This window comes from Leptonychotes weddellii, chromosome 1 (assembly GCF_054177405.1).
Source record: "Leptonychotes weddellii isolate Sample4059 chromosome 1, ASM5417740v2, whole genome shotgun sequence".
NCBI classification, from domain to species: Eukaryota; Metazoa; Chordata; class Mammalia; order Carnivora; family Phocidae; genus Leptonychotes; species Leptonychotes weddellii.
In genome coordinates, this window is record NC_138369.1 from 149,920,954 (window position 1) to 149,947,636 (window position 26,683).

Sequence of the window (26,683 nt, forward strand, 5' to 3'; positions counted from 1 at the left end):
AAGCCTGACCCTATATATAACTACTGACTCCTCTATCTGCCATTTCCTGAAGTCTTAAATATTAAGAAGCCGTAGTATTAACTCAAATTTCAGTTGCTCTACAAAGGGTTTTTTAGATGTATCACTTGTGTGATGTCTTCGTTTGCCAAGAACATACATCATATACACATATTTGTCTTTCCAGAATTTCACACAATTCTCCTTAGTGAATAGTCCCATAAAAGTCTCAAAGAAAAATAAAATCAATAGACTGAATCCTATATTTCCAGGTACTAATGACAGCAAAGTAAATGGTCAGAGGTAACAACTAAAACCCTGGACAAAATAGTAGAAAACAACTATTTGAAATCACTGGAAGCCAACCAAATGTCAGCAAGAAATCAGAAAAGTTTACCCCCAGTGGAATTACAGTGGCTAAGAATTGCAAGCCCCGACCTCTGCAGCCCCAACAGGAGAAAGCCATAGTGTGAACTTCATGGCTGGCCAATTAGCTGGAAATCTGAGGGGGGAAAATCCCTGGATTAAGAGAGCCACCGAAGGAATGAGACCTAAAAACTAAGTATAAGCTCTGCCTAAAATCCTCAGTGGGCCACAGAATTAAGAGGCAGACACATAAGAGGGCTCAGGAAAAAAAGCAGCACCAAGAGTTCAAAGGGCTGAGCAGAGATATTAGCTGCTATATTCCATGGGGACAAAGAATGAATAGTTTGAATCCAAACAAGTTAACTCCTTGCCAGAGAAATAGTGACAAAAAATCAGTCACTACAACATATTAACTGTAATGTACAGTTTTCAATAAAAAATTATCAGATATGCAAAGAAACAGGAAAATGTGACCCATACTCAGAGAAAAAAGGCAGGCAAAAGAAAGTGGACTCCAAATAGGCCCAGATGTTGGATGAAGCAGACAAACATTGAGCAGTTATCATATTTTTATTTTTAAAAATCATAAATATTTTTAAAGAATTAAAAATGCATCAATGAGTTAAAGGGAAATGTAGTCTTAATGCAAAGGTAAGGAATCACAAAAGAAAAAAATAAACTATATAAAGAATCAAATGAAAATTCTACAGCTGTATGTGTAATTAGAATACAAAGAGAGAGAAAGCAGAAAAAAATGCTGAAGAAATGATAGCCAAAAGTAAAAAGAAATCACAGTAGAGGTGCTGTTTTAAGGTTAAAACCATTCATATAAGAGCAGTTTCCACACAAAAGCACTTTAACCAAAAATCTACATTTAAATTTCAATTTCTCTAATTTAACATCCAAAGAGAGAAGACATCAAATATAATTTAAATCCTACAACAAATCTGAAATAAGATTATAAAATGGTTCAGATTCTTTTAAAAAATATAAACTTTCTGAATTCCACTTTTGATAGAATTTACCTACACCAAACAGTGGTTATTCTTTATAGGGTAGGGTTCTACGACAGGGAGAGCGCTTAAGAAAGCTTTCCAGGTGCTGGAAATCATCTAGATCTTCATCTTATTTTGTGTTTTATACAAGTATATACAAAAGTAAGAATTTATCGAACTGAACCTTTAAGATTTGTGCACATCACTGTATGTTATTCTTCTATTAAAGAAGGAAAGGAGAAGGAAGGAAGGAGAGAGGGAATGAAGGATGGAAGGGAGGAATTCACTTACCTGAAACTTGATCATCTGTTAAGCCAAACGCTGACATGACATTTTTATTGATTTCATCTTGGTTTTTTAAAGGATCAAAAGCTGACATACTTGCTGCCATAACCTGAGTAGACTGTTTTCCAGAAGAATCAGAAGCAGCAGGCTTTTCATCCCTACCATCCACAGTATCTATGAGAGGAATAAACAAAAACTTGTTTCCATTTTATCTATACTTAGTGAGGCCTAAAAAATACAAAATAGGGAAAAATATATGTGCATATAGTCTGAAATGTTCAGAAGTAAGTATCTCTGAATACAGGGTAACTGTTAATTCTACTTTCCTCTTTATACTTGGATTTTTTAAAATCAGAAAAAAGGATTAAGAAGAAATTTTAAAAACTAACTTTTCAAAAATATTTTATCTACCTCCTTCCCTAAGAATTATTACATAAGAAAAAAAAAAAACGAGCTCCTTAACAGAGAACATTTTGCCCCCTTTTCTGGAGCCCCGTGACCTACATATATTCTACAATCAGATATTTACTGAACACTAATGCTTCATTTTGCAAAAGGATAAAGAAGCTTAACTGAAGTTATGAGAGCAACTCTTATGTTTTATTTCTACTTGTCTATTTGTTCATTATTAATTACATGGAAAGCTCAAACTAACTAATACATTAATTTTTACTTTTTATTTGCTAATTAGTACTTTTAATTTGCTATGTCTCCCTTAAAATACTTTATTACAGTTGAAATGATGTGTCTGAGATTTGCTCAAAATAACAGGGGTGGAAATGTATGGGAGTCTAGATGACATGATACTATGAGTTGATAATTACTGAAGTTGGGGTGGGTACACAAGATTCATTAGAGTCTACTTTTGTATATCTTTCCATAATGAATTATTTTTTTTAAAATAGAAAAATAACATTTTAAATATGAGCATGTAAATTTAAAACCATGCTTTTCTTCTAAGGGTACTAAAGTACTCAACAGGCATTTGTACCACTACATTGTGAAAGAAAAGGGATTCAAGAATAACCCACATTTTACAAATAGGAACCTGAAACCAAAAAGCTAACAAAAATTAAAAAAAGATATCAAAAACAAAATAAGTAAAAAAAGAATATTGCTAACCATTTACTCAATTAACAATTACTTTTTTCTGTTACCAAGCAAGTAAATGAACATCAGTTATTAGATTATCTCTGTGATCAAGACAAAATTTATCTTGTGAAAAACTAAGTACTAAATAGAATATAAGCACACATGGGCTTGCAGCTCCTATTCATCCCTATCATTCCTCTGGTTACACTAATATTTCCTCCATTTCTAGAAGAAAACTCCTACAAGTACTCCTTTAAAATAAGTTATTCATCTTCCCCACCAATTTTCTTCCTAATTCCTAATTCCAAGGCTACACCCCAAAAACATATCACACCAATCTTGTAAGTTATTCCCTCTCACACTACTACCTTCCACTACCTGTGCATCCTTCTACTTACTACAAACTAAATCCATCAGGAAACACAATACTATATGCCCACTAGCCTATTAGTTGCTCCTACTAGCCCATTAGCTGCTACAGCTACTGCAACAGGTCAATCCAGTATCCAAGGTAGCCTACATCATGTTCCTCAGAGAGGAAGCAAGTGTCCAAGAACCAAGAATTGACTGCAGAGGTAGACCACTGAAGGACATATTTCTGGGTGAGGGCAAGCCATATTGTTCTAAAGAGTATTGACAGCTGACTGGCAACACTGTTTTATAGACTAGACTTCCAGTTTCTGGTATATGATATTTTTGGTTTTTATGCTATTTTCCTGATTATTAAGTCCAGATATGTTCTAAAAGCTTAGAAGCTTAGGCAATTTCATAGAAGGCAGGTGGTCAAGAGGTAAGTGATCTTGCTAAGTATAGGAGAGGAAACAAAAAATAAATTACAACCATCTGTAAAACTAAAGCACAGAATGTATTATTCAACTCATTAGATAACTGGGATAGGATACCCTGACAAGAAGGGAGGCCACACAAAGAAACAGTATGTGATTTAATTTCCAAGATGCAGAGAAGAAACCAGTTTTAACATCTTCTACATTAACATCGGTGAGAAGTTAATAATAAAACATGAAAATAAAGGGTTAATAAAGAGACGTAGTAAATATAGTGGCAAGAAATATGTGCGAACAGAAAGGTTGTTTCAGTAGCGGGAGGGGAAGAATGAAGCGGGGGAAATCGGAGGGGTAGACGAACCATGAGAGACGATGGACTCTGAAAAACAAACTGAGGGTTCTAGAGGGGAGTGGGATGGGAGGATGGGTTAGCCTGGTGGTGGGTATTGAGGAGGGCACATTCTGCATGGAGCACTGGGTGTTATGCACAAACAATGAATCATGGAACACTTCATCTAAAACTAATGATGTAATATGGGGATTAACATAAGAATAAAAAAAAAAAAGAAAGGTTGTTTCACCAAACCTGAAAGCTTATAATTCTATTCCTTATAGCAGAACACAGGCTACTATAGGTTATTTCTGCACAGCACTGGCTACACTTGCTGAATTTCTATCTAAGTTTCATAACATTCTACAGATGCTTAAATCCCCTGAAATTATCAGCAAATGTTGTTGTGTCAGCATCTATGAATTCTTCTGACAAAATGGTCAAAAGTTTTTTTTCAGATTCTTGACCTAAAGTTGGAGCTTTTTGTCAGGCCATTTGCTTTGACCTGAAATATAAAAAGTTTCATCTTAAAAAGGCCAGTTAGATCTTATTATAGTAGTTCAGCCAATCTCCAATATGTTCTGAAATACAGAGGTGGAACTAGAAATTACTAATCACCAAATATTTATTGAGAATATACTACTAATACAATTCCACATAGCTGGAGGAAGAGAGGAAGAGGCAAATTAAAGAAAATGCAGATTTACACTATATCTAAACTAAAGAAAGAAAACGCCAAAATTTAAATGGAGCCAAAAATACAATTTCTGAGAATCTAATGGCTGCAAGAGATTATAAAATGCCACTTCCCCACAAAATCTTTTTTTTTTTTTTAAGGTTTTATGTATTTATTTGAGAGAGAGAGACACAGCGAGAGAGGGAACACAAGCAGGGGGAGTGGGAGAGGGAGAAGCAGGCCTCCCACAGAGCAGGGAGCCCAATGTGGGGCTCGATCCCAGGACCCCAGGATCATGACCTGAGCCGAAGGCAGACGATTAACGACTGAGCCACCCAGGCGCCCCTCCCACAAAATCATCTTCTATTAAGCCCGTTATAGAGTCTGGATGACTCTATAAAAAAAATTACTATTTCATAATATAGACGGTTTTAAGCACGTAATTTAAATGCAAACACAAAAATTGTAAAAAAAAAAACACATAAGTTTTTTTAAGTGCAGCATCTAAGAATATTAAAAATTGAAGAGAGCTTGGGACGCCTGTCAGTTAAGCATCTGCCTTCAGCTCAGGTCATGATCCCAGCATCCTGGGATCGAGTCCCGTATCGGGTGCCTTGCTCCATGGGGAGCCTGCTTCTCCCTCTGCCTGCCCCTCCCCCTGCTTGTGTGTACACTCTCTCTGACAAATAAAATCTTAAAAAAAAAAAAAAGTTGAAGAAAGCAGTTTTTTTAAACTCTACTTTCAAGCCCTAATACATAAACCTCAGTCTACACTGTTAAATATATTTGGTCCAAAAACTTTACGTCAGTTCCAAATTTGTCAATAAACCTTGCTTTAATATAAACAGTACATGTCACCTATAAAATGGAAAAAAAAATAAGTTTCTCTTTGCATATGATTAAAAATTTGTTTAAGATAAACTTAACAATATACCATTTGAATGTAGTAACCTTACTTTATTTAAAACTACTTCATATGCCACATAAAACTCATGAAATAATTGCAATTCCTAAGGTGCATTAATTATTACAATGAAAAGGGTCCAAAAGAGTCAAAGAGGTTTGAAAACTGAGCTATTCATAAATCCAGGGGTTTAAGACTAGTTGTAAAGAATCAACCAGAGAACTTTAAAAACAGGATTCCCGAGCCCTGCCTTCTAATAGGTCTATAATGAGATCCAGCAATTGGTAAAATAAAATCTCCTGGTAATCCTAAAGGACGGCAGGTTTGAATACTAGCAGAGAGGCAAGAATAAGAAAAGGTAACAAGAGGGGTGCCAACCTACTCCTACTTAAAAAGTTAAAAAAAAAAAAATCTGCAAAAAGGTATGAGTATATAGAGAGTATAATGCTAGGCAAAAAAAGTCAAAGAAAGACAATACCATACAATTTCACTCATATGTGGAATTTAAGAAAGAACACAAATGAGCAAAGAAAAAAAAAAGACAAAGATTCTTAACTATAGAGAACTGATGGTTACCAAAGGGGAGGTGGGTTAAACAGGTGATGGAGATTAAGGAGTGTACTTGTCTCAGGAGCACTGGGTGATATATGGAATTGCTGAATCAGTATATTGTACACCAGACACTAATACAATACTGTAAACTATATTGGAATTAAAATAGTAACTTAATAAATTTTGTTAAAAAGACGTAAGAAAAATAAAGCAGAATAAAATGGATTCACAGTCTACCATTTTCAGGAATACTGGTGGAAGGTCCTGGTTCTCCAGGTGGTTCCAAACTATCCAACAAGCGATTCACTTTATTTCGCAGTTCTATTAGCTCTCGACGGAGATATTTCACTTGACTCGATTCAAGGGGTCTTGGTTGGCCATTAACTGGAATAAAAGCATTAATTTGCTTAAAATTAGGCAATGTTCTTAAATAATATATCAACACAGTAACAGCAATAAGGAAAAACAAATGTAATTTCTTTAAAAAGTGAAACAAAATCAAACAAGATACCTAATGATGTCATTTAAATGATAACTCTTTTTAAGGAAAGATTCTTTATTACTAATAATTTATTTTTTGGAAAAAATATATATTCCTCAGTCTTGGTTGATGCACATCTATGACCCATGATCATAATGGTTAAAAAAAAGTTTTATTAGGATAAACTACAGTAAACTAAGGTTTTAACGTATTTTTAACAGAAATTATGTACCTTCAAAAGCTCATTTTTTCACCACACTATTCTTTTATGATCTTGAAGTAATATTATAAATACCTAAACACCTTATTCTATACGTATGTGTTAAAACATGCAACATGACAGGTCTGTTATCCCTCTGGCCTACTTTTGACCTAAAAAAAGAAAAAAACAGCCACCTAAAATAACTGACCTAAAAAGTAACCTATTAAAAAAAAAATGCAGAATTCATGAATCCAAATCACCACTGTCCTTCAAAGTAGTTACTTCCAAAAGCAGTATATTAACCACAAAAAGTCAGAGATTATTCAATAATCATTGGGTTTTTTTTAAATGAAGGTTAACATTACCTCATTTAAATATTTTGTGGAAATGACTTTCAGCTGACTTAAAAATTAAAAAAGGAAAAAAATAAAAGAAATCCTTCATCCAGCAACAAAGGCTATCACCACTAAGGTTACTTAAAAAAAAAAAAAAAAAGGGCGCCTGGGTGGCTCAGTTGGTTAAGCAACTGCCTTCGGCTCAGGTCATGATCCTGGAGTCCCGGGATCGAGTCCCGCATCGGGCTCCCTGCTCGGCGAGGAGCCTGCTTCTCCCTCTGACCCTGCCCCCTCTCATGTACTCTCTCTCATTCTCACTCTCTCAAATGAATAAATAAATTTAAAAAAAAAAAAAGTACAGCAAGGCTCTGAGTGCAAGCTTCAAGACAGGAGTCCAAAAATTAAACTCAACTAAAAGGCTTTATGCATTGCTGGTACACATATACACAAATTCCCAAGGCAACAAATTAAAAAAGGAAATCCATTTGAAAATAAAGGCTCAGGGATTTTTTTATTAGGTAAGTTGCAAACATCAAACCATCGATATAAGTTTTGTGAAGACGACCCTATTTTATACACTCCCTATATAGTTATGAGGAAGTTCAATACAATCTCCTACCTACATCAATTAATTATTCACTTTTTAGGGTACTAATGGGTTTTCTCTAATATCTAAAAAGGAGAAAAGCAGCTCCTGACAAGCAGGAACTGGCCTAGTCCTGTAAGACAGGCCTTAGTGCTGCCGGAAGCTGGCCTGGCTGGCACTCACAAGTAAGCTGTGGTGTTCTCTTGGTCAATATGAACAACTTCAAAGAACACCAACAATCAAAGAAGATCACTCTGTGTGACAGAGGAAGACAAAAACAGAGCCACTGCATAATCATGTGAGAACACAGACAAAACAAGAACAATGACCAAACCACAAAAATGACCAACATCCCTGGCTAAAATGAGTGACTACTGCTGTTTTACCAATTGAAGCTTTAGCCTCAATTAATTCCTCCACCTTCTGCATAAGACTTAGTAAGATAACTCAATCATAGGACCAACCCCACCTCCCAACAGCATCCAATCTAGGGCAAGTCCCACTTCCTTGAACTTTATCCAAAAATCATCTAACATAAACCCAAGTCTATGAAAAATCCTTTCTAATACTTTTCCTGAGACATCCCATTGTTCATGGTGTTCATTCTGCGTCACTGCAATGTATTTGTGGTATGTCCCTTTTTATCCCTCACACTGCTTATTTAGTGCCTTCTTTCTTAACTTTAATCTTTAAATAGAGGTTGCTACTTTGTATCTTCTCAAAATTGTTGATCCTATCAATTCCCTGACTTCTAGCTCACTTCTGCTCTTTATTATTTTTTCCTTCTAAGTTATTTGTCCTTCTTGTATTGAATGCTACAAATAATCCCTTCAAGTTTACCTTTGCACACTCTAAAAATTTTGTTATATAAAAGTCCTAACTAATTACTTCTAATTCCCATTATAATTCTTCTTTGACTTGTTACTTAAAAGTGTATTTTTATCTTAAGAAGTCCATAATACATGTTATTTTTGTCCAGTGGTTTCTAATGAGGCCAGAGAATATAACTTCTAGGGTATCTCTTCTCTGATATTTATTGAAATTTGTTGGAGGGGCGCCTGGGTGGCTCAGATGGCTAGGCGTCTGCCTTCGGCTCAGGTCATGACTCCAGAGTCCTGGGATCGAGCCCCGCATCGGGCTTTCTGCTCAGCAGGGAGCCTGCTTCTCCCTCTCCCTCTGTCTCCCCCCTGCTCATGCTCTCTCTCTCTCCGTATCCCTGTGTCTCAAATGAATAAATAAAATCTTTAAAAAAAAAAAGAAATTTGTTGGAAAAACTACTATATGGTCAACTTTTTTTTTTTTTTAAAGATTTTTATTTATTTGACAGGGAGAGATACAGTGAGAGAGGGAACACAAGCAGGGGGAGTGGGAGAGGGAGAAGCAGGCCTCCCACAGAGCAGGGAGCCCGATGTGGGGCTCGATCCCAGGACCCTGAGATCATGACCTGAGCCGAAGGCAGACGCTTAACGACTGAGCCACCCAGGCGCCCCTATATGGTCAACTTTTATAAATGCCCATATGTACTTAAAAAAACTATACTCCTTCCTGATTGCCAGATGCGTAAGACCAAGCCAGTATTTGATTTGTTCAAATTTTCTCTAACCCTACTAATTTGGAACCTGCTTGATCTACCAGTTTCTAAGAGTATTAAAAGCTCTCCCATGATTGTGAATTTATTTTTCCTTAGGGAAAAATCTAAGGCTATGTTGCGTTAGTGTTCAGATTACATATTCCCAGTGAATTATACTTTTTATCATTATGAAGTGACTATTATTAATGAATTTTTCACTTAAGAGTCCATTCTATTAGTATTACCAGCTAGCTTTGGGTTTGTCTAGTATATTTTTTAGCCCTCTAGTTTCAAACTTTGCATAATATTTTACTATGTCTCTTTTTTTTTATTTAAATTCAATTAGCCAACATATAGTGCATCATTAGTTTCAGATGTAGTGTTCAGTAATTCAACAACTGTGTATCCCACCCACTGCTCATAAAAGCACATGCCCTCTTTAATGCCCATCACCCAGTTATAATCAGCGTGTAACTAGATTTTGTTTAACTCCAGGTAGAGGCTATCTTTTAACATGTACATTTTGTCCATTTATGTGTATTGTAGTTAGTATTTTGTGCTTTCTACTTATCAAGCTTTCTCTCTGCTTCTTTTCCTCATCATCTAGTGAACCACGTAGGTACTCTGTTTCCTCCTTTTCCCTCTAGTGGTTATTTCTAGTCTTTTTCAAATCACTCTTATATTTCAGACATGTATACTTCAATTTTTTAAAATCTAAAGTTAATTAGTATGCTCTTCCCAAACAATACAAGTTTTTAAAATATTTTAATTCCTATCATCCCCTCCTGTCTTGCATATAATCAGCATTTTTGTCCCATCTTGTTTTTATATTCCTAAAGCTATTATTTTTTTTTCACGTCAGTGCTCATTTAAATGTACATGTTAACAAGTTTATTTGCTCACAATCTCTTGCATGTTTCACCATTCTTCTGGACTCAATTTCCTTCTTGTTTGAAGAACTATTTTTTTTTTTTTAAAGATTTTATTTATTTATTTGAGAGAGAGAGAGAATGAGAGAGAACACATGAGAGGGGATAGGGTCAGAGGGCAAAGCAGACTCCCTGCCGAGCAGGGAGCCCGATGCGGGACTCGATCCAGGGACTCCAGGATCATGACCTGAGCCGAAGGCAGTCGCTTAACCAACTGAGCCACCCAGGCCCCTGAAGAACTATTTTTAAAAAATTCTTTTAACAGGGCCCATGAGTGGTAAATTCTCAGTCTTTATTTGAAAATTTTTTTTAATTTTTATTTATTTTTATTATTTTGAGAGCGAGCACACGAGGGGTGGGGACCAGGGGAGAGGGAGAGAGAGAATCTTAAGCAGGCTCCATGCCCAGCACAGAGCCCAATGAGGGGCTGATCTCATGACCCTGAGATCATGACCTGACCCAAAATCAAGAGTCAGATACTTAACCAACTGAGCCACCCAGGTGCCTGGAGAATGTTTTTATCTCCCCTTATTCCTCAAGCTTAGCAGAATTCAGAAAGGTACTTTCCCAGTTATTTTTTTTCTGAACACTCTGAAAATGTTACTTTCCTGTCTCTAGCTTCTATTATTACTATGAAGAAGTCTACCCTAATTGCTTTGTAGGTGATCATTCTTATTCTCTCAGGCTACTTTTTAAGATCTCTTTGCCTTACATATTTCCCAGTTTCGTGACAGCATGTCCAGTGGAGTTTTATTTTTACTTATCCTGCTCAGGACTCACTGTGCCTTCTGAATCTGATAGCTTATTTCTTTTATGTAATTCTGAAAATTTCTTTAGCCATTATCTCCTTCTTTAAAGTCTTAATGGAAATAGGCTGGACTTTCTCATTCTCAAATTCTATCTCATATGCTTCATCTCTGTTTTTGTGCTTGATTCTGTAATTTCTTTAGCTTACCTTCCAGTTCACTAATTCTCTCTTCAACTGTGACTAATCTGTTGTTCTACCATTCCACTTTGTATTTAATTTTAATGATTATATTTTTCATTTCCAAAAGTTACCTTGATTTATTCTTAAAATGTTTATTCTTTTTTCATAGTGCCTTGTTCTTACATTTCTTTTTTCTTTTTTAATTTTTTTTTTAAGATTTTATTTATTTGCAAGAGAGAGAATGAGAGACAGAGAGCATGAGAGGGAGGAGGGTCAGAGGGAGAAGCAGACTCCCTGCTGAGCAGGGAGCCCGATGCGGGACTTGATCCCGGGACTCCGGGATCATGACCTGAGCCGAAGGCAGTTGCTTAACCAACTGAGCCACCCAGGCGCCCCTCTTTTTTCTTCTTTTACATCTAATAACTTTTAGTGCATATTTTATAGATGAATACTTCTATTAACTAAAGTTCTTAGAAGTCTCCTCCTAGGGCGCCTGGGTGGCTCAGATGGTTAAGCGTCTGCCTTTGGCTCAGGTCATGATCTCAGGGTCCTGGGATCGAGTCCCGCATCGGGCTCCCTGCTCCTTGGGAGCCTGCTTCTCCCTCTGCCTCTCTGTCTCTCATGAATAAATAAATAAAATCTTTAATAAAAAAAAAAAGTCTCCTCCTACTACTAGTTGTAGCCATTGTTTCTTGCTTACATGGACTGTTTCACATGTCTTACTTGAACTCTAAGTTTACCAACAGGATTCTGTCTAGGAGAAGCCTGTGACCTGGATTGAGAACACACTCCTTCTAAGAGATTTCTGCCTCTGTTTCTTACTATTTTTTTTTATGGTAGTATCTGGGCTTGCAAGTTCCCTAACTATGCAGATAGTTTAAACTTAAACCCAGCCCACCTAGGGGCCACAGTTATAAATCCTTAAAGAAGCCTTCACAACCCAACAGCCCCAGGGTACAAGAGTTTCCTGTATCAATTCCTTGACTTTTCCTGTATCAATGAAGAGGTATTTTTCTTTTATAATATTCTTTTTTAGAGTATAGTTCACTGAGGGTCTAGGACCCAAGGTCTCTACCATGTAAACACCAAATCATTAGTCCTTAAGATTATGCAGAATAAAACCTTGACCATCACCACCAAAAGTATACCAAGTCTCAGCCCTTGGTCCTTCTAGTCCTGGTTTTTAATTTCACCTATCTTTTGGTCCCTGGACATTTCTCTTACTCTCCTGAGCAAGTTCAGGTATATATATCAAAAAACACATTTGTAATAGTTGATCTAGCTTGTCCTCAGTATTTCTGGAAGGAAGGTTTTCAGTTTATCAAACTTTCAGGGCAATAGTGGTTAAGTATCTCAGATTCAATATTGTAAAATGATACCTTTTATCTAAAAAAATTTTAAGCAGTTTTTGTTATTAGCATTTTAAAATCTGATTCACATTCATCCTTCCTAGATGGACATGAAATAAATACAAATTAAACCAACTGGCCAACATCATGTTTCATGGAACTGTAAGGTTCAGTGCCATGTAACTTTTTAAAAATGCTAAACAAAACATCCAGAAAAAAAGCCCAGATTTTATTTTTTACATAATCATACTACCACTTTAACTCTGTAATCATTTCTATTTTATCCCTTAAGAGTTACACCTCACAAATTTGTTAATGTCAATAGAAAACAAAATCTAAAGATTATAATTAATCTTACATTCATTTTTTTATCAAATCTACTTCTAATTTAATCTTTTAAGTACTCCTCAAAAAATAATGTGTACAGTCTGAGGCCTATATGTTAAGCCCTGAGAAGTAAAAACATGTTATAGAAGATGATTATATATACTAAGAATTTAATAAATAAACTTAATAAAACTAAAACTTAATAAAGGTAGTTTTAAACCTGTAATTGTTTTCAATCCTGGAAATACTTCTATAAGTGGCATCCATTGCTACATAAGGTACTGAGCAGATGGAGAATTTAAACATGCCTACTTCCTATTAATCTTCAAAAAAAAAAAAATATATATATATATATAATTAGGCCTAATAATTCAGAATTTCAGATATAGCTAAAAAAGTTATCACTTAATTCTGAGTCTTTAAAAGGAGTAAAGCTGGGTGCCTGGGTGGCTCAGCCAGTTAAGCATCTGCCTTCAGCTCAGGTCATGATCCTGGAGTCCAGAGATAGTGCCCCACATTGGGCTCCCTGCTCATAGGGGAGTCTGCTTCTCCCTCTCCCTCTGCCCCTCCCCACCACTCGTGCTCTCTCTCTCAAACAAATAAAATCTTTAAAAAAATAAAAATAAAAGGAGAAAAGCTAAAAAGTCTTCAACAAAAATACAATGGACAATATAATAAATTTATTAGAAGGTTTACCACTTACCAAATAACGTCAGTTTCAGTATTCTACTACACTGAATTGCAAAAGAAAGGTCAGAACTATCAAAAATTGTTATAAGATCTCCATCTGGAATTTAAAAAAAAAAGAAGTTTCAGATTTGTGTGTCAGTAGCAAACCAGGATATACATTAAATTAAAATCTAAATGTAGATCACAGAGCATAATTAGAATCTCCCATAAAAACTTTAAGCAAACATTAAAGGATCTAGGAAAGATGTATTTGTTCAAAAGAATACTATATCAATTTTGCTTATCATTTTTATATCAAGGTTATTTATCATATCCTCATAAGAAGAGCCAAAACATAACTAAGATTGCTGTATTAAGTGATCTTTTACAAGTCACCAGGATATTCATGGTAGCAATATAACAAATTACTGGTTTAGACTAAAATCTTTCCATTCCAAAAAATTTAAATATATTTATCAAAAGTTAAAGAAGTACAGATTCTCAAGATTCAAATTTTAATCCTAAGTACAGTAGAACACCAGTGATACAAAGGGAGGAGAAGCTATTATAACAGTAACTAAAAGGATTACTGACCACTTTGATACTAAGATGAAAACTATTAACTCTTAGAAAAAATATTCATATACACAAGATTCTGTAATCTCCTAGATCAAGGTTAAAGAATATTATAATCACCTGCCTGTTTCAAAAGCTTTCAAAGGGCTAGGGGAAAAAATGTTCTCTAGAGAGAACAAGAACAGAAAAGCAGCCACATGCAAGGAGTTGATCAGGGGCCTCTGCCAGGTATCTTCACAGACACAGGTGGGTTCAGGGCGTGAGGATGACAGTTCTGTCCTGGGGAGGCTGCTCCCAGGCTGCTCTACTACACCAATTTTAACACTGATTAGACAGATTTATGTTGAACAAAGGTGGCAACAAAAGCCATAACTGAGAATTTTATCATTGTTTTTAGATCTTTATAACCAGACCCACTTCTTAGAACATATCTAATGTTCAACTTCAGGGATTCTAAACATATTTTTAATACAGTATATATGTAAAAGAAAACCTTCTCTAACTACCTTTTTTATTTTCTGAATTTTAAAACAGAAATAGAATATATATAGCAAAAACTTTACCTAAGCCAGTCCTCCACCCTAGTACCCAACAGTCTATGGAACACAAATCTGTACAATTCAAAACACTTAGAAACACCATGAAAAAGAAATTCAATGTGGTAACTGGATGTGGAGGACAAACTTTCAACAATGAGAACACCCTAAGCAAGGGGTCCATAAACTGAGACGAATGGTCAAAATCCCTGCTTACAGGACTGTGAACCAAGCATGGTTTTTACATTTTTTAAAAGGTTTTAAAGAAAAAGACAAAATAGAGGCCTTCAATGACCCACAATGCTAAGATATTATCTGATCTTTTAAAGTTTGCCAACCTTTGCCCTAAATAAAAATAAGGGAGTTAAGAGAAAGCCAGATAAATAATGAGGTCAGTTTAAGTTATACCAAGTTTGAGGTAAATTAAGACACACATTTGGAAGTCAGAAGTGAAAGCCAATGTATTTTAAGTAGATGAGATTATACTAGGGAAAAGAACAGGAAGAAACTGCTCTCCTTTCCTGTCCTTTAAAACAGGTAACTCTAAAAATGAGTTTTGGGTAGTGTTAGATCATACTTTATAAAAAAGAAAGAATTACACCTGTAGCTAAATGGCCAGTTTAGCTGATCCTCAGTGATTTATACTCTCCTTCCACAGTGTAGGTTGTTGGAAAGTGGGCCAACCAGGGACATACCCAAAGCCACTGACCTCTCAGCAGAGCCATGTGACTAGAGTCTGGCCAATGTGATGTGAGCAGAAATGATATACATTACCTCAAGGCCGAGAGACTACAATCCCCCATGTAATCCTCTACACTCTGTCTTCCTCCATCTGCCTGCTGGATGTTAATGCTCAAGGTGAGCTTATAAGCCATGTGTTGAACACTAGAGAGCTTCTGGCAACCTGGGTCTCTAAATGATTCCTTGAGTGTTAAACCACTGAAATTTTAACATTTCTATTATCCACAGCTGGTATTTAAGCCAGCACACAGAGACACAGAGAAGCAGCTATAAGTGATAAGAAAACTAGGACAGCAGGGGCAAAGATGTTAAGGGATAAGAGTATTTTTAACAAGATGGTACGGGTAGCAGTGCCAAGTATTGAGATCAAGGTGAAAGAGACTGAAAATAAATTCAGTGGTAAGAAAGAAACTAGTAACCACCTAAAGCACAATTTCAGTAAAGGTGTTTATAAAGAAGACAGGTTTAAAGAAAATGAAATAAAGATAATCTACTATTAAAATTCTGCTGTGTGTTTCATGCAACATTTGTCATGTAAAATCCATTACCATAAAAATGGTTTTGTGGTAAGATGAGTCTAGGGACATTGCATACTATAAACTGACAACGTACGTCAGTCAGCATATTACATGTTCTGAAAATTCCTGCAGTAAAGAAACACATTTCTGTTTCAACCAGCTTTCCCACACTTAGTGGGCCATGAAAATCTTTTTCATTCAATACCTACTGATGAGTGAAAGTCTGGTTTTAAAAGCAAAAAGAAAACCAGAATTGCATGGGCAAAAAAAAAAAAAATGCTTGTAAAAATATATATGAAAGTTCTATCACTTAAAACCCCGTTTCTAATAATAAATCACTTAGCTCTTTAACTTATAAAAGAATTATAATTAACTACATGAACATCCAATTAAGTTAAATGGGTACTCAATTACTACAGAAGGGAACAAAATTTTTGAGATAGTTCAAAAGAAGATAGGAAAAAAAACCCACATATAATACCTAGACTTCTAATGACTAATTTTAGAAACAATCTTACCTTCATCTTTATACTTTATTGTAACTTCATCATTACTCAGGAGTTTTCCTCTGAAAACTCGCTGCATCATTAGCACTAATTCATCATAAGTAATATCTTCATTATGAATTGGAATTCGTCGAATATCCTCCCCAAGTTGAGCTTTGATGATTAGCTTCCCACTTAGGTCCAACTGTCCATTCATGGTGGACTCCAGGATGTTGTGTACATACAACTCTACGGAAAGACTGATAAAATCGTTTTGATGATTAAACAGCTATAAACACTTATCTTAAAAGTTGAAAGGCAACACTACTATTAGAATCTAAGAAATTCTGCCCTTCAAAATAGAGTCACCGTTTGAACATTACCAGGTTAAAATGGTCCAGAGATAACTTTATAATGTGCCTAAAAAAACAAGTTTTGTTGTTTTTGTCTATTATTATTTTACCCACATACCTAACCGCTTATCTGACATTACCGTTTAGATTTCTAATTTAAGATGTCCAAAAACAAACTCCTGATCTTCCCCCCAAAATCTGTTTCTCCTGTAGTCTTCTCTATCTCAGTGACAATTTCTTCCTTCTAGCTGTTCATGATTTTAAAAAAAAAGTCCATCAAATAGCCAAAAATCTAGCTGCCACTACTTTTAAAATCTCTATATTCCAATCCCTTCAGTACCTTTACCTCTACCAACTTGATCCAAGCCACTATCATTTCTCGCCTGCATTACTGCAAAAGACTCCCAATTGGTTTGCCTGCTTTTTTACCTTTGCCTACTTTTAATCCATTCTCAACATCAGAGTTATTCTGTTAAAATAAAATCGAACGTCACTCTGCTTAAAATCTCCCAATAGATTCACAGCTCACTTTTAATAAAGGACAGAACTACAAGGTCAGGATCTGGCCTCTGGCCCCTAGCCAAGTATTTAACCTCATTTTCTACTTTTATCCCTGGTTACACTGCTGCACCCATACTTTAAGTTACCCTTCCCAACTCAAGGCTTTGCACTTGCTGTTCCCTTTGTTATGAGCCTTTTTCACAACTCCCATATGATTCAGATCTCTGATCAAATGTTTACCTCTCAGAGGTTTGTCCTGACCACCTAAACTAAAATGGATCCTCTTTCACTTTCTTACCCTGCTTCTATTTTCTTCAAAGCACTTATCACTACCAGACATTAAGAATTTATTAATTTTGTATTGCCTTTCCTACTAAAAAATAAAGAAGTAAATGGTTTTGTTCATTGTATTCCTGAGTCTAGAACAGTACCCAGCACATGGTAGTCATTCAATTTTGTTACATGAAGGACAAATAAATACTGGCTTCCACTCTATTAGCCTATAACTAAATGACAACCCTGAAAAGCATGTGTGAACACTATATTTTAGTCTCAAATTTTTCTCTCTAAAGTAAAAAAGACTTCACTAATATTTTCTCTAGTTTTCCTATTTGGGGAACTTAAGGAGAAAAGGCAAATGAGTAACATCCTCCGGAGCTTTCTAATAAGACTGTGCACTACTGTCTCTTAATATTCTGTAACTCACCCCTCCCCAAACCTTAGTGGGTGTGTATGATTAGATTCCATATTTATGTCCTTCTAACTTTCCTTAAATGAATGTCTCTAGTCCTCCTTGCCATATTCTGAAGAGATTACAATAGTAATCTCTTTAAATATTAATAGTATTTTTCTTTCTTTCATCTTAGAAAAGTATACTCTTTTTCCATGATGCACTGACCCACAAATCACATACTGATAGCTTGGAAATAAACTTCCCAGTTGTTGTAACAGATTTTTTAAAATTCTGCCATTTAGTGAGGATCCAAGTCAGACTTGAAGGCCTATATCCTCAGATTTTCCCTTTTTCAGCAGGATGAAATTCAAGCTCCCTTTAGCCTAATATTAAATACCCTCCACGATTTGTCCTTCCCCTTGCTTCTTTCTACTCTTCCTTTTTTTTAATACTTGTATTTCAGAGCTTATATTAATAATATATTTTAAAATGGGGCATTAAATACTGTATCTAACACTCTAAGGTCAGTTCAGAACAAAGTGGATTGTGTTCCTACATAGGGATGTTAAGCTTGTCTTAATGTAAAATAGAATAGTTTTTTATCTGCCAATGCTCACAATGGACTTCTCATGAACACTGTGATTAACTGAAACCTCCATAAAACCTCTTCACCTGTTAGCCAAACTACCCTCTTCATTCAGGAAACATTTACTTAATACCTACTATGCGCCAAGCTCTGAAGTATAATCACTTCAACAAAATGGTAAAGATTCCACTTTGTTTACCTTCCAGTCTGAAAGAAATAAAGAACTTCAGTAAATCAATATGTTATTCCTCCTACCCACAGGATGTGTAAACCAGCAATAACATAGTTAAGGACCACGGCTTAGCTTCAGCAAGATGTTATTATCTACTCTTAAAAGCACCTAGAATAGTGCCTGGCATATAGTAGGTATTTAAGACTTGTTTTTGTTCCCTGAACAAAACATGAACGAGAAATAATAAAGTTCTGATAAGGGATTGGGAGAAGAAAGCTGTACTGTTAGGGTCAGTTCCTAAGACAGACCTTCACACTGTACCTTTTTTATGTAGCCAAAAGTGATCCCCCACAACAAACATACTCCTAATAGAAATTTCCAACATCAGATGTAATGAATAGTACGTTCTTTTGATTGTGGGAGGATTGTTCACTGCTCAGTTCCAATGGATCTGAAAACATTAGTCTGTTTTTTACTTTGAATCTGCCACATTTGCCTGCAAATTCACTTATTCCTTGGTGTTTCCCACGCACTGTAAACTCCCTGTGGCCAGAAACCAGGGCTTCTTTCAGAAGGCTGTCCCCAGTTTGTGCAGACATCTCCTCAAGACATGCATGCAATCATCACAAAACTAAGGACACCACAAAATTTTCCTTTCCTGGAGAAATCCCATTCCCACATTTTCTTATGTAACAGAATTCAGGTCCCCTTTTTCTCTAACTCCAGTCACCAGGTAGAGACTGGTATGAACTACTAGTTGCCAGGACTGCTGGGGAAATCCTTACAGCATTTTCTTCTCCCATCTTGTCCATACCCGACTCCCTCTGAAGTCCAGAAATGACACAGCCACTAACTTACCAAACCCTCCAACAGGAACACTGTTTTAAGCACTAAAGAATAAAGTGACATGCCCAGAGGCACATAAAAAGCCTGTCTCCGGAACCAGAATCTAGGTTCTATGGCCAAACCTCCAGTTCCACTAACCCTGTGGGTAAAGTCTGGCACGAATTCAGAGGGGCCTGCTTAGGCACCTCCACAGTGTAGCAATTTTAAGAAATTCAAGCAAAATCAACCCTTGATTATTCCAAAGAATCAAAGGAGTCACAAATCCTGCCTGACCAGTAAGATGGAAGATTCCCACTACCAGCCCTGTGACCTTAGGCAAGTACCTCTCCAGGCCTCACTTTCATCACATGCAAACTAAGAGTATCTAAACTTAAAGGATGTTCGTGATGAGTAAATGATCTTATGCATCTAAAATACTTAGTACAGTTAATAGTAAACAAAGTTCGCTATCATCATCACTATAAAACTGGGTTGGGCCTCCAGACGGCGCTTAAGCCCTGACAGAGCTAAGGAACAAGGTTCCTCTTAGGTGACCCCAATAAACTTATTTCCATAGGCGCTTTTCTTCAACCTTCTAACCTTCCAAGCCCCTCTGGGGGCTAAGTGCTCGACCACCCCAGGCCTCACAAAGCACCTCTCCTCTCCTCTCCATCTGGCAGTCCAACCCCATGGAGCCAGGCAGACTCGGGAGCGAGAGCACTTGCTGGGCCAAACAACCCCAAGAGACCCCCGAGGCCCGCCTCCCTGCCACCGTGGTCTGCGGGACTCCCATCCCCTCCCCTCCCCCTCCACAGCTTCCCTTCCCCCCTCGACAGCCCTCCCGGGCCCCTGTCCCTTCCCACGGCCCCCCGCCCGGTATCCGCCGGTTCGAACGAGGCCCTCCCAGCGCTTCCTCGTCTGCCGGCCCGCCTTGTCGAGAGAGCGGCCGCGCCCCCGTCCCCAGCCGCCATACCGGCTTGCCGAGGCTGCCGCGGCCGCCTCCCCGCGGATCTCCGCTGACCTGACCGGTGCGAGGCCGACGCCGGCGTCGTGGGGTGGCTGCGCTCACGGCCCACTCCGGTGCCCTCCGCCGGCGCCGCCGCACCTCGCTAGCAGGCTCGCGCGGGCCCCGGCCAATCGCACCGACCCACCAAGCCTAGCGAGATCTCGGGCCCAGTACGTGGCAGGTGGGGGAAGAAGAGGGGCGGGAACAAGAGAAAAAAAAAAAAATCTGCCCTTTCGCTCCGCCTCACAGCAGGAGGCCAACCCACAACGCATGCGCAGCGGCAGGGGCACGGGGCTGACGGTGCCCGGGCGTGCGTGGGCCGGAGCCTCTGCTTTCTCACTGGATGACGGAGTGTAGCAGTGTGAGCCGAACGGATGTACGCATGCGCAAGGCGTGACCAGGCACTTCCGGTTTTCCTGAAAGCTTGAGATTCCCGTCTGTCGCCTGTGGGTGGGGTGTGGTTTGCTGCTCTGGACTCGAGAGCCGGTCGAAAGTGGGGGCGTTTGTCCAATTTTGGGTGTTTTGCGATCATTGTAATTCTCCTAGCCGTGTCTGGAAAAAACGAATCCTTTTTTCCCGCCTTCCTCCACAAACTCATTCATTCATTATTGGGCGCCTACGCTTCTTCCAAACACTGTGCTGGGAATGGGGATGAATCAGTTTGTGAGCAAGGAGTTCCTAATAGCGTTTATGAGACAGGACGAACCTGTGAGTGTGTAAAAGGAAAAGGCTACTAAGAATTCCGGAAGCCTTTTTTGGGGGATAAGGTAGCGTTGCCCTATATACTCTTTCCTTCTCTCTTATTGGGTTTAAATAATTGGTTTTATGTAATAAGTGCCCTGGCTCAGACTGAACTCTACATTTTGTGGAGGGAAGTGTTGAAATCTAGGGGTGAGGGAGTGCTCTTTTAAAAGTTGCAAGCAACTTTTGCCTTAAATGACGGAGACTAAGCAAAATGCAAGTCGAACTCACGTGGTCCCCAGTTCACCAGATATTCCTGAAGGACCTGGGGTAAGGTGAATTCAGGGTGAGAAGGTATGTTCTTTTAGTACTGTAAATAGTGTGATCTTTTTGCAGGTAGAAATCTGAAAAAATCCGTTTGAGAGTGAAATATGTGACTTTAGAGTGCTTTTTGCCTCTAAATTGTATTTTCCAACACTGGTGTATTGCTCTTTGATCAATTGCTTGCAGAGATTGAGGAGCAGAGGAATAAAGGAATGAAAAAAAGTTCCTGACTTTCTCCAAGACTGTTCTTCATTACTTGTTATTTAGAACTGAGTAATCCAGATTTGGGGAAATGCACAGCTGTCCAGTAACAATATTCTAATGTCATTGAGACGGTTTGAGATTGGGTAAAACCACACAATTATGAACATATTCCCTGAAGGAAGTGAATTATACCACTGTCAATTTTCCTAAAAGGAGAATAGATCCTGGGGCAGGAGATAAGGAGATAAGGAGATGAACCTTAGCCTGGAATAAGGGGAAATAATTTCCTCTCTTAGACTCCCAGGAAAGAGGCACTCACTTGAGTCCTGCCATTGAGGAGAAATACACCGATCCTTGTTGCACTGGGACCAGCTAGAAGCTAGGAAAAGAGGCACCCATAGTGTGGTCTTGTGGAGAGGCTGGTGCATTTGGACTCTGAAAGCAGCTTGAGGTTCTTTATGTTATAATTACTTGATGCTTCATCCCCAAACAATTAGAAATCTTTTTAAGTGTTAAAACCTATTCCCAGCTACCACTGTGGAAATTGAGAGATGAGGTAGTGATGTTTCCACAGTAGGATCTGCACAAGGCAAGAAGTGAGAAATGAGAGAGTAAAGCATCATTTGGAAGCCAGATCAGAGACTCAGGTGACATGAGGCAAGAAGGATGTCTATGCAACATTAAAGCATTTACCCAAGATTCTCCAGAAATAGACATTTTAAAATTTTTAATGATGAACTTTATGAAAGATTTTACCTCCTGCTATCCCGGATGCAGGCCTACAATGTGATTAAGCATGAAATCAAGGACACTTGAGTTTATTTATGTCATAGAGCAGGTTTAGAGAAGCACACAAAATTATCAGTTGAGTGTGTCAAATTGCCCCTTTAGGTTATAAACACCTTAATAACCAAAACCATATCCTGTTCATTTTCTTGTTTCAGCTTAATACTAAATTGTCCACAATACTTCAGTAACCTTTCCTCTTCCTGATCCTATAGAACAATTACATTTTTAAAAATAAGAGCATAATGAACAGCTGGAACTCATTACCTAACCCAAGTATTAAAACATTACCAATAAAGGGGCGCCTGGGTGGCTCAGTCGTTAAGCATCTGCCTTCGGCTCAGGTCATGATCCCAGGGTCCTGGGATCGAGCCCCGCATCAAGCTCCCTGATCAGTGGGAAGCCTGCTTCTCCCTCTCCCTCTGCCCTGCTGCTTGTGTTCCCCCTTTCGCTCTCTCTCTGTCAAATAAATAAATAAATAAAACCTTTTAAAAAAAATTACCAATAAATTATGTCTCCCTGTGTGCTTCTCCCGGAGGTGGTCCCTGTGCCTCTCTCCTGAATTTTTTTTAAACATTGCCTTGTTTGTTTTTAAATCTTCTACATAGTTTAACCATATATATATATATATATATGCCTATGGGATGTGTTGTCAGTTTTACTTGTTTATAGGCATTATGTAGAGTATCATCTCTGGTTTTCTGGAACAATTTTTGCACTAAATATTATGTTACTAAGGTATCCATATTGTGACATGTAGCTGGAATTCGTTTATTTCATTGCTGAATAATATTCCTTTGGGAGAGTATACCACAAATTTTTAAAATCTGTTCTATCAAAATATATTTAGATTGTTTCCAGTTTCTGCTGTGTGCCTCCATAAACATCCTTTAGTGTGTCTCTTGTACAAGAGTATCTCTTGTTACATGGATTATTGAATAGTAGATTATGCAAGTATTTAGTTGTATAAATAATGCCAATTCTTGGTATGACTAAGACTTTTGGGGGGGGAGGGAGTGTAAATGGTATCTTTTTGTGGTCTTATTGAAGACCATAAAGATTCCATTATAACCCTGACTTTTTGTACCAAACATTTGACAATTAGACTTTTGGTCCCTTTCGAAATCTCGTGTGATTGTTCTGTATCCTTGCTTATAATTCTGTCTTTGAATATATTGTTCACCACCATCCCTACCTTCACCCAACTTGAAGGTTGTGATTATATTCTCTCTGTCCTTCCCAGCATCTGGCATTGATTGCCTGAGTGAATAAGAGGCACTCGATGAGTAACTGTTGAGTCAATAAAATAGTTATTACTGTTACCACAGTTCCTGATGATACAGTTCTCTGTACTTAGGCTCCCAATAAATGCAGGTGATAACTGGCCAGGGAGTGATAACCTGAATTGAACTAGTTATCACGTTTACCAAGAACATGGCTTCTCCCGCTGTATGTGTAGATGCTGATTTTAGTTACTGCTGCCTTTCATTAGTGAAGCCAAAAAGGCTAAGTTATCATATAATTAGCACGTTTTAAACACGTATGGTCACATTTATTGGGATAGGCATTAAGAATATTGTTCTAGGGATTCTATAAGTATTTACACCTTTAAAATGCTATTAGAAAGCATCTTACCCCCTTTTTTTGTGGAGAGTTTAGAAAGGTTCTGAGTCAGAAAATTGAATTTCATGCTCAGATGTGCAGATGAATCTGGTCTTAAAAGAATACCAAGAATAGTCTTGAATCAGAAATGCTGGAAACGTGAAGAAAGGCGAAGCAGTGTAAGGAAATACCTTTGACCCACCTATAGCAAGGGGAGAATTGAGGCACTAGTTCAAAGGTTACTTTCCTTGTTCATGGACTTCTGAAGAAGGGTTAGATTTGAACCGTGGTTTTGAGAGTCAACTCACTTGCATACCACCTTCTCTTTCTCCCTGAAAGTCTGTGGCTAGAACGCTTCAACGAGAAGGGAAAATCCCAAGAATGAAAAAGGTAGAGTCTCAGACTAGACGGGAAACGGGACAGAGACTATGAGCCTTGAAGCAAGTTGGATAAAGCCTGTGTTTCATCATGTTGTCTTTTAGTAGTATAAATCATTTTGAAAGTTTCAGTCATCTCTGCTACCCTCAGGGGAACAAAAGAAAGGATATAAGTTCCTCCTTGGGTGAGAATGTCAAAAGAGAAGTTATGTCCCTCCCTGAGAATCAGCTGTGTTGTAGCAGCAGTTGCTAAATAAAGGACTCCAAACAGAAGGGGAGACTCATGACGACCAAATGGGAGCCAGTTGGTCAGGTCAGCCTCCCTTCCATTGGCCAAACATAAAGATCTGTTTGTGTACACAAAGGAAGCTACCACTCCATGCAGAGATGATGAAGGAGAAAAGAATGATATTTTTACTCTGTAACTTTGAGGGAGTCATTCTTAGCACTAGCTGAGGAAAATACTTTAGTCTGTCCTACCAGCTGCATAATCCAGTGAGACCCTAAAATGTTTGTCCTTATCATGGGGTTCTATATCCAACCCCTATTTAGAGAAATTGCTTCCTTGTAGGCAATTCTTCCTAGGTTTTATATACCTAGAGGCTGGCACCTCCTAGGTATTCAATGTATATTATTGAATAAAAGAATACTAAGTTCCCCACCATTCTAAGGGGTAAGCTTCCAGAAACACAGAACAGCCATCACTGGTGAGTTCCTAGCTCCCTAGCAGTATAGGATTTTATCTCTGAGAAATTTGGAAGTGTTCACTTTTCTTCATTTATGTCTCCCAGAGACAGAGCTGAGTTACATCTGTGCATTCTGTCAGAGCTTTGGTTGAAAGACTAATGCCTCAAGACCTACAAGGAGATCTCACAGTTTTTCATTTGACTAAGAGTAGGTTTTTTTTGTTTTTTTTTTTTTTAGCTCTTTTAAGAAACCCAGATGTCAGATTCCAGAAATCATGCATTGTCAAATCATAGTCTGGGTACTGAGAGGCTCTCACATCTCTAATCTAACATTTATGCCAACGATCTTGCTTTCAGTCCCTCCATATAAATGTATAATTAAGCAGGGCATTTTTAAAAAGTCTTTTCAATGAAAAACCACTTACTATAAAAGGTGCAAAATACAACAATGAGATGCCAATTTTCACATATTAGTTTGATTAAAAGAAGTTTCATAACACTTTAGAGGAAAGGGTATAGCAACATAGACATTCACACTTTGTTGTGGGGGCATAAATTGATACAAACTATTTAAAGAGTGGTATGGTAACATTTATCAACATCCAAAATAGCCAACCCTATATGACCCAGCAATTCTATTTCTAGGGTGCCAGAGAAACCCTTGCACGTGAGAACACAGATATCCCCTACTGTGTTATTTTCAGGTAAAAGACTATACAGCAATAAAAAGAAACATACACACACAGTTAGATCTCAAAAACATTTTATTAAATGAAACAAGCAAGTTTCAGAAAGTTATGTTACTGTGCAGGAAAGAGTTAACATACTAACTGAAACTGCTATCCTTAGAAAGAACAGCTTGTAAGGTTGGCCTATGACTAGTGTCTAGGAACTTGGATTTCAGGAGCAGTCCCACTATTCTTTGATAAGAATGGTGCATTGAACCTAAACTGTACAACCAATGTGGCTTATGTTGAACACCTGCTTGCTTTCTGGGAGTCTGGAATTTGGGGATATGCCAGCCAGAGGGTGCCTTTGTGACCAGCTCCGAATAAACACCCTGGGCACTGAGTCTCAACATTTCACAGGTGTTGTCCCAAATCATTGTGGAGGAATTAAACACATCCCATGTGATTGCACTGGAAGAGATCTTTGGGAAGCTTATGCCTGATGTCCTCCTGACTTCAGTCCATGTGACTTTTTTCTTTGCTAATTTCACTATATAGTGTTCTGCTGTAATAAATCAGAGCCATGAATACAATTCTATGCTGAATCCTATGAGTGCTCCTGGTGAATCACTGAACCTTGGGGTGGTCTTGGGGACTACTGAATTAGTTCCCTAAACCATTTATGTAAAAAAAAGGAAAAAGCACGAGACTATGAATTTCTGCAGTTATATAATTTTATGTATACATATTTCTCGAAACCTGGAAGGTACACACCAAACTTATTACAGTGGTTAAGTGTGAAGAGACAGGGAAGGAAGAGAAGAGGGGCCTGGGTTTAATAGAAATTAGTCAAAGGGCACTTTGGCTCTATCCGGCGTGCTGTACCTTATTTCCTTTTTTTGAGAAAAATATATTCATGTAATACCTAGATGGGAAAATATTTTTAAGTTAATTTAAAAATAATTTCAGCCTGCATGTAGACTCACAAAATTTAAGAGCTGGTGGGGAATTTAGAGTTCACCTA

General features: G+C 37.7%; 1 protein-coding gene across 11 annotated transcripts in view; it reads right to left on the reverse strand.

Moving 5' to 3' along the window:
- Positions 1 to 20,532, reverse strand: part of TFG (trafficking from ER to golgi regulator) — a 33,479-nt gene extending 12,947 nt beyond the window's left edge. For 3 of the 11 annotated variants that reach the window (XM_081797825.1, XM_081797822.1, XM_081797812.1), the window contains exons 1-5: positions 20,299 to 20,531; positions 16,249 to 16,475; positions 13,394 to 13,477; positions 6,221 to 6,367; positions 1,650 to 1,817 (exon numbers count right to left, since the gene is read on the reverse strand). In XM_081797825.1, the coding sequence (XP_081653951.1) occupies positions 1,650 to 1,817; positions 6,221 to 6,367; positions 13,394 to 13,477; positions 16,249 to 16,432 (583 nt within the window). In that variant the 5' untranslated portion in view covers positions 16,433 to 16,475; positions 20,299 to 20,531. Of the gene's footprint in view, positions 1 to 1,649; positions 1,818 to 6,220; positions 6,368 to 13,393; positions 13,478 to 16,248; positions 16,476 to 16,951; positions 17,038 to 18,465; positions 18,536 to 20,298 lie in introns of all 11 variants that reach the window. The other 8 variants (XM_006729573.2, XM_006729571.3, XM_081797805.1 and 5 more) reach the window with 7 other exon arrangements.
- Between the last annotated feature and the right edge of the window lie 6,151 nt (positions 20,533 to 26,683).